The sequence below is a fragment of the Heptranchias perlo genome, unplaced genomic scaffold, assembly GCF_035084215.1.
Source record: "Heptranchias perlo isolate sHepPer1 unplaced genomic scaffold, sHepPer1.hap1 HAP1_SCAFFOLD_60, whole genome shotgun sequence".
Lineage (NCBI taxonomy): Eukaryota > Metazoa > Chordata > Chondrichthyes > Hexanchiformes > Hexanchidae > Heptranchias > Heptranchias perlo.
The window spans coordinates 5,177,480-5,191,244 of record NW_027139623.1 but is presented as its reverse complement, the minus strand read 5'-3'; the positions used below and the strand labels follow the sequence as shown (position 1 = coordinate 5,191,244).

The window sequence follows — 13,765 nt, the reverse complement described above, 5'->3', positions numbered from 1 at the left end:
AATCGCGCCAGATTTTCCTTTCGGTGCTCCGCTCAGGTGATAGTTAACGATCAGTCGGTAAAAGCATTAATCTACTCACTTTTACACCAATTTATTCTGCGTAGATTTCACTTACTTGAGGAAATAAAATAGCAGTAAAGGACGGAGCAAAGATGCTCACGCATGTTCCTAACCTATTTTACGTTTCTCATGGTGAGATCCCTTCTTTAAAGTGCTGGGTTACAAAAAAAGTTTATTTTACTAAAAATGTCGCTTTTAGCCTCCTGGAGAATGATAGGAGCCGAAAGCCTTCGCAAAATTGTGCATCCCTCTATAATGTGATGAATGGACCAGTAAAATTCATGGACTGGGGACCAAGTCTACAATTTGCGGTCGGGCTACGTAGAAACAGCGATTCAGTCGCAATTATCTGAAGGGACTGCAATACAAAGGTCAGGAAGTTATGTTTCAGTTGTACAGAGCCTTGGTCAGACCACATCTGCAGAACTGCCATCTCTTTTGGGCACCATGCCTGAGGAAGGATATATTGACCTTGGAGGGAATGCATCGCAGATTCACCAGAATGAAGGCGGGGCTAATAGGCCAAATTATGAAGACAGGTTACATAAACTCGTCTTGTATTCGTTTGAGCTTAGAAGGTTACGAGGTGATCTAATCGAGGTGTTTAAAACGTTTAAAGGATTTGATTGGGTAGATACGGAGAAACTATTGCCTCTGGTGAGGGAATCAAGACAAGGAGACATCAACTGAAAATGAGAGCCAGGCCATTCAGGAGCAAAATCAGGCGCACTTTTCACACAAAGGCTAGTGGAAATCTGGAACTCGCTCACCCAATAGGTTTTTGTTCGATAAGGTTATCAAGGGATATGGAGCAAAGACGGGTAAATGGGGTTGAGGTACAGATCAGCCCTAATCTAATTGAATAGTGGAGCAGGCTCGAAGGGCTGAATGGCCTATTCCTATTTCCCATATTCCAAAAATATCGTTTAAATGATACTTGAAATAAACTAAGTAACAGGAGACAGGTAGGACATCTCATATAGATTACATTTCTATATATGGCTATATGCAAATACCAACTCTGGATGATATCGAAATGGGTCAAATGCTAATGACCATCACAATGCTCGGCCCTGGACCTCTTGTTGAGGGTGGCACGCCTTGTGCCCGGGAAAGCTGCAAATTTTCTACCGCTTCACCATTGCGTAGGTGGTGGATTCCTCACCGAAGGTTCGGACGATGTTTCGCTGACCCTGAAATGAAAGGTGCAGTTGGTCAGAAGTTCAATTGTTCGGCTTAAAATCTGTTACCAGTTCAGAGAAATTATATCAGCAGATGGATGTCGGCAAAAGGCGGCAAAATAATAAAAGCGGCGTTGTTCGAGTGGGCGGTCATTAAGCTGAAATGTTGAGCCACTCTAAAGGATTTGACTGTCTGCTAACGGTCATATCGAGTCTACAGCTCAGAAACAGGCCTTTGGGCCCAACAGTTCTATGAAGGCGTTTATGCTGCACACCAGCCTCCTCCCTCTCTACTTCATCTAATCCCATCAGGATATCCTTCTAGTCCTTTCTCCCTCGTGTGCCCATCCAGCTTCCCTTTAAATGCATCTATGCTATTTGCCTCAACTATTCCTGTGGTAGCATGTTCCACATTTCACCATGTACAAAGAAGTTTCTCCTGAATTACCTATTGGATTCATTAGTGACTATCGTATATTTATGACATCTAGTATTGGGCTCCCTCACAAGTGAAAACATTATCTCTATGGCTACCTCATCATCATCTTAAAGGCCTCTATCTGGTCACCCCTCAGCCTTTTCTTTGCTGGAGAAAAGCGCCCCAGTCTGTTCAGCCTTTCTTGATGAGTTGACCCACTCAGCTCTGGTATCAGCATTGTGAATCTTTCTTGCACCTACTGTAATGAATCTATATCCTTTTTATAATAAATGTAAGGAGTCGCACAACACCAGGTTATAGTCCAGGTTATAGAACAGAACTCGGCTCAATACTCCAAGTGTGGTACAACCAAGGCTCTTTACAGATTTGACTTCATTTCTTTTTAATTCTATCCCTCCAGTAATGAACCCCAGTGTTTGGTTTGCCTTTTTGTGGCCTTATTCACCGGCGTCGCTACTTTCTTTATTTTCAGATGAAGTTATCATTTCAACGTAATGCTGTTTGTGTAAAAACATGGAGGTCCCGCGATTACCAGCAGAGAAACAGGAAATCTGGAAACACATAGCGGGAGGACGTTTCTAAATTAGAGGGGATCGACTTCGATGGAAATGGAAATTGGGAGAAGTTTACAACGGGCGACCGAACCCAGATCGCCCGTTTTACGCCCGCTCCAAGTCGAAAGTTCCAATGCCTATTTCTGACAGCATCGGGAAATAGAAGGGACAACTTATCATTCCAGGTGTGATTCAAAGATGGCGGGTGTAACTCATGGAACCCGCACGCTGGATCAGTGAGGTCAATAGAAAATTGTCTTGTTTACATAGCAATGCTCTGCATATTCCACACATAAACCAAAAGCTAACCCTTCACGGCTATATACAGTCTACAGTCAGGTGCACAGAAGTATGTTTACACGTATGCAGATGCAATCTTGGGAACTAAACTCTGCTTTTGCCCTTCATTTCCTATAGGGGGAGCAAAGCTGCATCTCACCCCTCAAAGATTCGTGTTCCAATGAGGATCCTTTTCAACAAATCTTTTTAAAAGATCCATTTATTCCTCTCTATTGACAACCTTTCTGTAGTCCTTTTACGACATATTGAAATATGATTGCAAATGTATTTGGTCTCATGAATATTAAATGATGTGGAGATGCCGGTGATGGACTGGGGTTGACAATTGTAAACAATTTTACAACACCAAGTTATAGTCCAGCAATTTTATTTTAAATTCACAAGCTTTCGGAGGCTTCCTCCTTCGTCACATCGTTCACCTGACGAAGGAGGAAGCCTCCGAAAGCTTGTGAATTTAAAATAAAATTGCTGGACTATAACTTGGTGTTGTAAAATTGTTTACAATGAATATTAAAGGTTGAGACAAGGCGACTGTGATTTTAAACAAAGAACAAAGATCCTGAGAGAAAACGGTCAAATATTTGGAATCAACTTTGTAAGAGCATGAATGAGCGAGATAAATGATAACATCAAAGTTAAGAAATAAACCCTAAGTTTATTTGTAACTTACGCAGACTTTCCTCGGCTTCGTTTGTAGATTAAGGTCAGCGTCTAAATGAAACAAAACAAAAAAAAGATTGCATTGATGTGTAAATATTTAAAACATTTATTAAAAATGTTTCTTTCTATGGTTAGTCTCTCCAAATGAAATGTTATTAAATCATCATATGAATGGGACCATCTCCACTGCCAAGAGTGGGGAGTACCAACGGTTCTCCGGCTGGCCACTGGGAAGCGAATGGACTTCCTATGCTGGTTTCCGTTACCATTTCCTGTCTTTCGCCAGGAAATGAATGCGATTCCCAAGGTTTTTCTGGGAACAGGAAATCGATTTGCACTATGTGGCTTGTTATTTTTAGGACTATTGCAACTACAGTGTTAGTGTGGCAAGTCTTGAGTTGCCCTATGGTCGCAATGATAGATGAACTTATCACTTTCCACTTGTGACGATTAATGCGGTTACATCCATGCTTTATAGTTTTATGAATTTGGATAAGGAAGGAATTGAAGCTGAAAGGAAGAGTGTTACTCATTGAGCCAGGACTGAGACCTCATAATAAATAGTAATAAAAAGTGAAGTATTATATAAATGAAAGGACAAATGTGGATTGAATTACATCTACACAGCCTCGTCCAGTAATCCCCAACCCTCCAGCCGTACTTCACCTGCAGACTATACTTTGCCTTGAGTCCGAGTGCCCATTGCCTGTGAGTTCAATTCGCAATAGAATAAAAATCTTAATGCCTGCACCACTTCCTGTTTACCAAAACGTACTTCCGGTTGTTATTTTTTGTCACACTTTTGCGTCACCTTTTCCATTATAAATTCCGATGGTGCATTCATTTTTACAATAAAAAGCTGCCTCTGTAAATTTGCCATCCTGTAATTACACTCGCCCACCAGCGGCGACAATGTCGCACCTCGATTTTGCATCTCCCACCTTCGCAGCCTGTTTGCAAAACCGTCTGATACTTTAACCAACTCTAATTGCTTAAGAAATTGTCAAATATTTTACTACTTTACTGTAAATCTACAACAATTTTAAACCATGTATGTGCACACTTCCTATTATATACAAATAAGCGCATAACTTCGGATTTTAAAAGTGGGATTGAATTATGCCTGTGCGCCGGACTCCAATGATCTCGTTCCCGCGATTCCCCTTGAACTGTAGGACACACTCCATCTCCACTCCACGGTGGAAACATAAAATCAATGTTTATATTGCTTCTTGGTCAGGTTAACAAAATGGTTCAGAAATGATTGACTCTGTATGTGATTCTTAGCAGATTTGCTAAATATAGTACAAACTGTTGTCTACAAACTGCTACTGCTAATAACTTCTTGTTCATTTTTGTTCGTTAAAAGAAAAAGAAAATACTGAACGTCAAAGACAATACCGGATGCACCAATACAAAATAGAACTTACATGTCAGGGTTTCGTTAGTCTCGTCACTAGGAGGCGCCGTGGTCCTTAAAAGAATAGAAATCGTCGATTCAATCATTTTATTTTGCAAGGCACATTTCATGTGATTCGTAGACAGGTAGTGAATGGATCTAGAGATGGATCCCGCCTGAGATGTAAAAATGCCCCTCGGTACATGGCCAGGAGATCCAGCTGTTGCAAAACCAAGTTTATTCCTGAGAATTGTTCTTTGTTGCCCTGAAACTACCGATTTGTTTGACGTGTAGGGCGATTAATGAGGAACCGTCTCCAGCTCTCACTATATGTAGCGACTTCATTAAATTGTTTGTGAATATTGCCTCCCGTTGGACACTCAATTTTTTCGAGCGCAGTTTCCAATTGGCTAGAATAACTAAGGAGAGACATCATCACAAATGCATTCGCGATGTCGTTACACAGAGCGAACAGAGGAATTTCTGATCTCATTGAGCGGTGGGTAATGTGGGATCCCCAGATGAGAAAGGTCATAGCTTAATAACAACGTGGCTGAAAAGACATTTAAAGAAATGAAAGGGAGATAAAATGAAAATTATTCAAGTAAATGAAACTGCCCGTGTTTGGGTGAGAGTGTGCGCATGTGTGTGCGTGTGATTGTGTTTGATATATGTTTGTGTTCCTGTATATTTGTGATTGTGTTTGTGTGTCTGTGTGTGTGTGATTGTGTGTTTGTGTTTGAGTTTGTGTGTATGAATGTGTGATTGTGTGTTTGAGTGAGAGTGTAAGTGTGAGTGTGAGTGGGGGAGCTCGATTCTAAAATTTAAAAGCCAGGACACGGACAAATTGTACCGAATGTTTGCTGCTGGGTTTTATTTCGGTTGAGTGTGGTTGAAATTTAAAATTCAACACTTAATGTCTCACCTCATTTCTCTGCTGTTTCCACATTTCCCTGAAAATAAAACATAAGTGTTAGAAATCCGGATCCAATTACAAAATAGAAAGATGAGAAAGGTCAAGAAACAGAACAGGTCTTTGGGCCACTGAAACTTATTCTCCAGAACCATCTCCCTCCCGGCACCACATCCAACTCGATTATGAACAAACCCGTAGAGTATAATTTTAACCTAAACCGCCGAGTGGATAACGGGCGGGTTCGGACAGGACTTCCATTTTACACGCCGCGCGATTATACCCTCCATTGACAGGCCAGAGGTACATCAAGGCTTTGAGGAGCTGAAGAAGATGGCTTCGGTGTTTACGCATGTTAATCTGGACAACGTGTTGGCTGCAAATGTCTCAATGTTTGTTAATCAGTTTGGAGCGAATGGTAACAGCTGTGGTGGCTATGAAGGAGGCTGAGAGATAGAGATAGAGTAAGGGTACCGAGGAGAGTTGACCGCATACTGCTCAACGATGTAGTTAAGCTGTAGGGTATGGATGATGAAGATGAGTGGGTCAAAGGAGATAATCCTGGGCACAGCAGACGTGATTGTGCAGCCAAGGGAGGCGATGTCAATGGATGAAATGTTATGACTATGATGTGACAGGTAGGAGTGGAAATAAACGGGGCAGTTCCAGGGAGGCGGTGTATGGAGGACAGACACTTGAGGGATGACCGATGTTTCAAAGGTCGATTAAGAAGAGGAATGATAACAAGCCATCCAAGCAGTCACACAGGAAGTAACTGGTACTATGGATGGATGGAAGGTTGATGAGAAAGCCTTGAACAGGAAGTGGTGGGAGAAATCGGAGCATACTTGTAACGGAATCACACCTTTCAATACTTTATAGAGAAAGCGACCTTTGGATATGGGGAGCTGGAGAGGATGAGAGGATTAAGAGATGGCTTTCTTAGGAATTGCGTGATGACAGCCGTTCTGCAGGATATAATGACTGAAGCAAAAAGGGAGCGACCGGATCAGCGCATTGGTACTCAGACAACTGAGGTGCGGAATGTTTGTGGCGAGTAGCTCAGAAGGGAAAGTGTCATGTGAGCATTTCGTGGGTTTTATGGACGAGATGAGTTTAATGTTGATGGGTAAGGAGATAAAAAAGGAAATATCGAATCAGGTTGGAGAGGTTTACACAAGGGTGAGTGGGAAGGGTTAGGAAGTAGAGTGGTCAGAAGAGGCCCAGGCAGAAGAGGATTGTTTTTGATTTGGATCACAAGGTATTTACAGATGAGGAAGGGCAGTTATTGCATCTTAATTCACCGCACCCCCCGCAGAAAGACGCTACAGACACCACCCCCGTTGCTGCATCTCAATATTCTGTCAATGATTCCAAGTTATTCGCCTCCAGAACTGTATCTGGGAGTCCATTCCTTGCATGATCACTGCGTGATGAAGAAATTCGTTATCTCCGATTTAGATGATCTTTTACCAGTTTGTAACTGCCTCGCTTTGACCAAACCTATAACTTCATTTCATGTCATGTTTCAGATTTATCCCTTCCATAACATTTACTATCTTAAGAAACTCCATAGAATCACCTCTCAGGTGTCTCCTTCCAGACTGAGAACCCCGAGTTTTTGTCGTCATTCTTCATAATGTGACACTATGGGGTCGAAATTGGTCTTTGGGCAGTAACGCAAATCGGGCGGTATGACATAGTGTGCCAGTTATACGCTCCACCTGACGTTCAGTTCAATTCACATTAATAGGGCTGAATATCGGGTGCGGTGTAGAACAGGCGGCAAACGCGATACCGCCTGTTTTGCGCCAACGCTCGACATGGATTTCAGCCCAGGTCTCTTTCAGCTTCGCCACCAGCGATTTCACCTTTCAATCTGTGATCTCCTTATATTTACTGTCCGAGGTTAGGGGTCAGGTGGTGGTTCGTTTGTAGTGGGGAAGAAAGGAGACGACATTTAGCTTGGTCCATGTGTTGGCAATGAACGGATATTACATGCTGTTTAACTCACCTTTCTTCCAGAAACACACACCCAACAGAGCAAGGATAAGAATCAGAATCACAGCAGAGCCAACACCAGCCTCCAGCGCAACGGATTTATCTAAATGAGATAAAGGGGCACAGTGGAATCAAGTTAACCAACATTATCTACACGGAATAAATAATCTGCTGCTTGACAGAAGAACAAAACAGGCACTGGGACTGTGTCGATGGAATGGGCCGCATAACAGAAAAATAATGCATTAAAATGTTGACATAGAATCTTACAGCGCAGAAGGAGGCCATTCTGCCCATTGTGACTGTGCTGGCTCTTTGAAAGAGCTGTCCAATTAATCCCACTCTCCTGCTCTGTCCCAAGCTTTGCACTGTTTTGATAACGTCCCTCAGTCTCTGATACTCTAAGTCTGTCTCCCCTCCTCTCTTTTCCACTTATAAATCTCCCCCATTGATTCAATGCTTCAAAGTCAGTGGATCAGTCATGACGCCGTGAGTGGTTTTGGACCGTGATGACAACAAGATGCACCTGTTAAAACTGACGCGGCACAGAGCTCAATTGTCATTGGTCGATTAATTAATTGCCTCGTTAATTCATTGATTCGTTCATTGGATATTAACCGTGGATCTTGGACCAGGTGACTATTTAATTACTCACAGCTGGTGGCAAAAATATGATAGCGACAGTGTGGGAATGAATCAGTTTCATTCTGTCAGTTTCATTCTGAATGATCACTGGGTCAAAATTGCACATTGGCAGGGAGAACAAATGTGGTGACGGTTCAGGTGGGGACCTTGATCAGAACTCACCCGCTCTCTCCACAGAAGCTCACTGACGGGCTCTCTGTTTACAGCATCTGTTTTGTGCATTGTGCTTACTAGTTTCAAATTACCTTGTGTTAAATTTGGTAGAGTGGGTGTTATTTTTTCTCAGATCCTCTGGGCTATTAGGGATCGGAGAGCAACTAAAGGACACAACTAGTGAATCAAATTTTTCAACAGAGTTGGAGAAATAAAACCGTTCGACGTTTGGTGATTTAACTTTTCCTCAGTAACAGGATAAATAGCGAACAGTTCATGAAATAAGCGTTAAAAGGCCTTTGGGCGATAGGGAAAACTGGACGGTTTCACATCGGCCGCCTGTTTTACGCTGCGCCCGATATTCAAGTTCTATTGCAGCCAATGGGGTTGAATATCGGGCGGGGCGTAAAACGGAGGCACGATCCGATACAGCCCAAGACCAAATATTACCCCTGGATGTCATTTCCACGCCAGTTTTGATCGTTAATTACAACACGGAATGCCTTGCACCGTGGTCGGATGAACACATTCACCGTGTGAATCTCACTCACCTCTTACAGTTATATGTACAGGGTCACTCTCAGCCGACGTTAGCAGCCTTCCCCACACATCCCCTTTATACAGACAGGTGTAATTTCCTCCATCGGTGTGATCTATATTCGTGATGGTGAAAGTGACAGAATTGTCCCGTGCAGCAGTCTGGACATCCGAGTAATTCGCTTCTCGGTGTCTGTATAAGTAAAATGTGAAGCCAGGATGGTCCCGGGGGTTTGTACAATTAAAGGTAACTTTTCCACCCTTCAAAACAAGACTAGAATCCACTGATATATTTGGTTTGGGTAGATCTGCAATATGTAAGGAAAAAGCAGTGACAATCGATTCAACCGCAATACAGACTTATTTTTTGTGAACCAAAATATCAATGACCTGGACTTTGGTATTCAGGGCATAATTTCAACTGTTTGCAGATGACACGTAACATAGAAGTTGTAAGCACTGAGGAGGATACTATATACAAGGTGGAAATTGCCCATTCATTAGTGGGATGAAACGGAAGAAAATAAATCAGTTGGGGTTCTATTTTCAAAATCAGCGTTTATCCCTCAAATTTCGCTCTGGGATACCAGAGGAACAGAGGGAAGGCATTGATTTGAAATTTGCATTTGTGGTAACTTAGCCGAGCCATAACCTGATTAAAAAGAATGAACGTCTCCGCTAAACAGTGGAGATTCCCATTTCAAATAAAGTAGTTAAGTGTTAGCGGGCTTTGGGATGTGCGCAACGCTGGGCAGGCCAGCATTTGTTGCCCGAGCCTAATTGCCCATTGAGAAGGTGGTGGTGAGCCGCCTCCTTGTTGAACAGCTGCACTCCATGTGGTGAAAGTGCTCCCATATTGCTGCTAGGTAGGGAGTTCCAGGATTTTGATGCAGTGACGATGAAGGAACGGTGGCATGTGCCTCAGTCGAGATGATTTATAACTTGGGGGAAATTTGGAGGTGATGCTGTTCCCATCCAGTTGCTACCTTTGTCCTTCTCGGTGTTGGAGGTCTCAGGTTTGGGCGTTGCTGTCGAAATCCAACCCAGTGAGATGATATGGAAAACCAGAATGTAATTCATTAAAGTACTCTGAGTTACAGGGTTATTTTGAAAATCTCGGCATGCAGTTTCGGTTATCTGACAGAGAAACCTGTAATGTTACAAGTCCAGGCAGTTTGGAGGTACCTCGTGAGGTGACACTACACTCAGTGGAGTTAATAGTAAAAAGGAAGTCAAAGGAAGGGTGGGGCTGATTAGGGACCAAAAAGGCGATCTTCTTGTGGAGGCAGAGTGCATGACTGAGATACCTTATCAGTACTTTGCATCTGTCTTCACTAAGGAAGAGGATGCTGCCAATGTTCCAGTAAAGGCGGAGAAACTGGTTAGAATGAGAATAGATAAAGAGGAGGCACGGAAAAGGTTAGTAAAGCTCAGGGTAGAAAAGTCACCCGGTTCGGATGGGATGCATCCTAGCTTGCTGAGAAAAGTACGGGTGGAAATTGTGGAGGGATGAACCCGGCAACGACAGGCCAGTCAGACTAACGTCGATGGTGGTGAAACTTTTAGAGACAATAACCCGGGACAAAATTAATTGGCACTTGGGAAAATATGGGTTCGTAAATGAAAGCCAGAACGGATTTGTTAAAGGTAAATCGTGTTGGACTAATTTGATTGAGTTCTTTGATGAATTGGTGGAGAAGATTGATAAGGGTAATGTAGTTGATGTTGTGTATCAGGACCTTCAAATGGTGTTTCATAAAGTACCATATAATAGACTTGTCAGCAAAATTGAAGCCTATGGGATTAAAGGGCAGTTGATGCGTGGATACGTAATTAGCAAAGAGACAGAAAGCAGACAGTAGTGGTGAATGGTTGATTTTCAAACTGGAATGAAGTGTGCAGTGGTGTCACCCAGGGGTCGGTGTTGGGACCGCTGCTCTGTTTGATATATGTTAATGACCTACACTTGGATACACAGGTCATAATTTCAAATTTTGCAGGAGGTACGAAACATAGAAAGAAGTGAGGAGGATGGTCACAAACTTGAGGAGGACATAGACAGACTGTTGAAATGGGCAGACACATGCCAGATGAAAGTTTACACAGAGAAGTGCGAATTAATTCATTTTGGTAGGAAGAATGAGGCGAGGCAATATAAACTAAATGGTACAAATTTAAAGGGGGTGCGGGAACAAAGAGACCTGGGGGTGTACATACATTAAACTTTCAAGGTGGCAGGACAAATTGAGAAGGCCGCTAAAGGGGATACTGAATTCTTTATAAACAGATTTACAGGATACAAAAGCAAGGAAGTTGTGCTAAACGTTTACAAAGCACTGGTTAGGCCCCTGGTGTAGTATTGCGGCGAAATCTGGGCACCACACTTTAGGAGGGATGTCAAGACGTTAGAAAGGTACAGAGGAGATTTACTAAAAACGTAAAAGGGATGAAAGACTTCTGATAAGTGGAAAGACTGGAGAAACTGAGGACGCTAAATTAGGCCGTGTAGCGCCCGTTGATTCGGCGCTATGTGGCCTCTCCAACATCTAAGATGGCGTCTTGCATGCGAACGCGCATTTGCAGCGTGATGTGCGCCAGATGCCATCTTGGTATTGGAGTTAGCAGTGGGCGAAGATTATGAAGCCGGAATCATGTAAAGTCGGGAGAAAATGGCTTCAATCAGTGTGCAACGCTGATTTAAAGTGATAGGCACCATTTTTGGGACTTAACGCACAACTCAACGCACAGTCTTAACCCCAACCATCTGAACGTGCCTTAGAGTGCCTGGAGGACACTCACCGGTGCTATTTAAAGGAACCATGCATGATTTACAGGTTAGTGGATGGATTATGGTTTCTGGCTGCAGAGACATTTGTAACTGTTCTTGAAGGTCTCCTACTCTTGAATACTAGGATGCGGGGATATAGTCCAACATTAAGAGCCAGCACGTGATGGAGTCAAGTTTGAAAATGCTTCTACACGCGAAGGGTGGGAGATGGTTTGAATTTCTTCTGCAGACGGCAGTTGATGCTGGCTCACTTGTGAAAGTTAATTCTGAGATTGATCGATTTCTGTGAACCAAGGGTATTAAGGGATATTGGGCTAAGGCAGGTATATGGAGTTAGGTCACAGGTCCACCGTGATCTCATTGAATGGTGGAACAGGCTCGATGGGCTAAATGCCACCGCCACTTGCTGCTTCCTGATATGCAACATCTTCTCCTGCAAGAAAGTGCGACGCGTGTCTGGATGATGTGCCTGTCATGGTTGAATAGCTGCCAGTGTGTGTGACCAGTGAGTTGTTAGCCTGCGCTAACTCCTATACTAAAACAGCGTCTGGCGCACCTCACACTGGAAACGTGCGTGAGCATCCAAGACGCCAACTTGGATATCGAAGAGGCCGTGTAGGGCCGAAACAATGGGCGCAACACGGGCCGAAACAATGGGCGCTACACGGGAAAATTTAGCGCCCGAACCCTCCCGTTTCGGCCGGGCGTGTTCATTTAAAGTTATTCTCCAACTATCACCGTGGGTTGTGAGGTAAAGTTTTAGTCGGGATTGATATCACAAATTTCTGACAGTGGAATATAAATCCGTCTGAGGCGGAGGCCTGAAACGGGCGATCGAGCACATTTTATACTCCACATATTTTATACACACCCAATTATCATTTCCATTGAAGTCAATGTAAAGAAAAACCGGAAGAGATGAGAAACGCTCTGCCGATTCACTATCCTCCATTCTACGATAACGCCTAGTCATAATCTACCCCTAATGCTGTTGAATAGATATTTAAATAATCTCTGCCCCTCCCGCCCCTTTCACTCACCTGCGATAGTGACCATCACAGCCTCGCTGAGCTGGGACCAAAACTGCCTTCTATTGACGGAGGTTCCATATTGACAGTGGTAGCTCCCTCCTTGGTCTGTTCCGGTGACTCTGAATTTTCCAATGTTGTCCTTTGTGATGATTTGATGAGAGTACAGCCGTTGGCGATCTCTGTAAAAACGGAAGGTTTTATCGCGATAGTCTCCGGCCACGGTGCAGTTAATGGTAACCGTCTCTCCTTTCAAATACACGCCAGTTGGTTGATCAGGGGATATCCGTGGCTTTTTCAGCCTATCTGTGGTAAAATAAACAGAAAGAACAATTAGAAATGGATCTGTGGATTAAGTGTACGGTGGAAGTTTGGGAACTCCATACCGATTGTGCGGTGTTGAGGGGAAATGTTTGTATCGGCGGCTGAGATTCGACAAAACGGGAATTGATCATTCATTAGTGGAATCAAACTGAGGTGCGAGAGAAAAGAAATCAGTTTGTGGTTCTATTTCCAAAATCAGGTTTTAGTCCTGACTTTGCACCCTGCGATATGAGGGGAACATGGACAATGCGCTGATTTGAAATTCCCATTCTTTGTCATTTAGGCTATGGTACAAACCGGATGTCAAAGAGTGAACTTCTCTGCTGAACCGTGGAGATTGGAACCTCAAATAAAGGAGGGAAGTGATGGTCGATTTTTTATTTATCATTCTTGGGGATGTGAATCAATGACATCACTGGATCTGAATATCGGATCGGGCTGATATCAGGCGGCCGATCCGATCCCGCCCGTCTTACACAACTGCCCGTGGCGGATTTCTACTCCATTTTTACTAAAGAACGGGCGGTCGAGCATCTGCAGCTCATTTTATACTCCACCCGTTTTATGCACCACCCAATTATCATCTACATTGAAGTCAATGGAAATAAAAATCAGGAGATATGTGAAACAGCCTGCCGATTCACTATCATCCATTCTACCCGAGCGCACAGTCAAAATCTACCCCTAATGGTGTTGAATAAACATTTTAATAATCTCTGCACCCCTTCACTCACCTGCTATAGTGACCGTCACAGCCTCGCTGATCTGGGACAATAACTGCCT

General features: G+C 43.3%; 1 protein-coding gene across 1 annotated transcript; it reads right to left on the bottom strand.

The window, feature by feature from the left end:
• Positions 1-1,067: 1,067 nt before the first annotated feature.
• LOC137316694 (immunoglobulin superfamily member 1-like) lies at positions 1,068-13,516 on the bottom strand. The gene is made up of 8 exons (XM_067980538.1): positions 13,459-13,516; positions 12,671-12,964; positions 8,857-9,150; positions 7,521-7,610; positions 5,519-5,546; positions 4,625-4,668; positions 3,205-3,245; positions 1,068-1,253 (listed from the first exon to the last, which is right to left on the bottom strand). The coding sequence occupies exons 1-8, from the start codon at positions 13,514-13,516 to the stop codon at positions 1,188-1,190; spliced, it is 915 nt and encodes a 304-aa protein (XP_067836639.1). The 3' UTR covers positions 1,068-1,187.
• Positions 13,517-13,765: the final 249 nt, after the last annotated feature.

Excerpts from the sequence above, each read along its gene's own strand:
- LOC137316694 (XM_067980538.1), bottom strand. The coding sequence starts at position 13,516 with ATGCTCGACCGCCCGTTCTTTAGTAAAAATGGAGTAGAAATCCGCCAC. Across the intron at positions 3,246-4,624 it reads GACTAACGAAACCCTGACAT|ACGCTGACCTTAATCTACAA; the intron begins GTAAGTTCTATT and ends TGTTTCATTTAG. Across the intron at positions 1,254-3,204 it reads CGAAGCCGAGGAAAGTCTGC|GGTCAGCGAAACATCGTCCG; the intron begins GTAAGTTACAAA and ends CTTTCATTTCAG.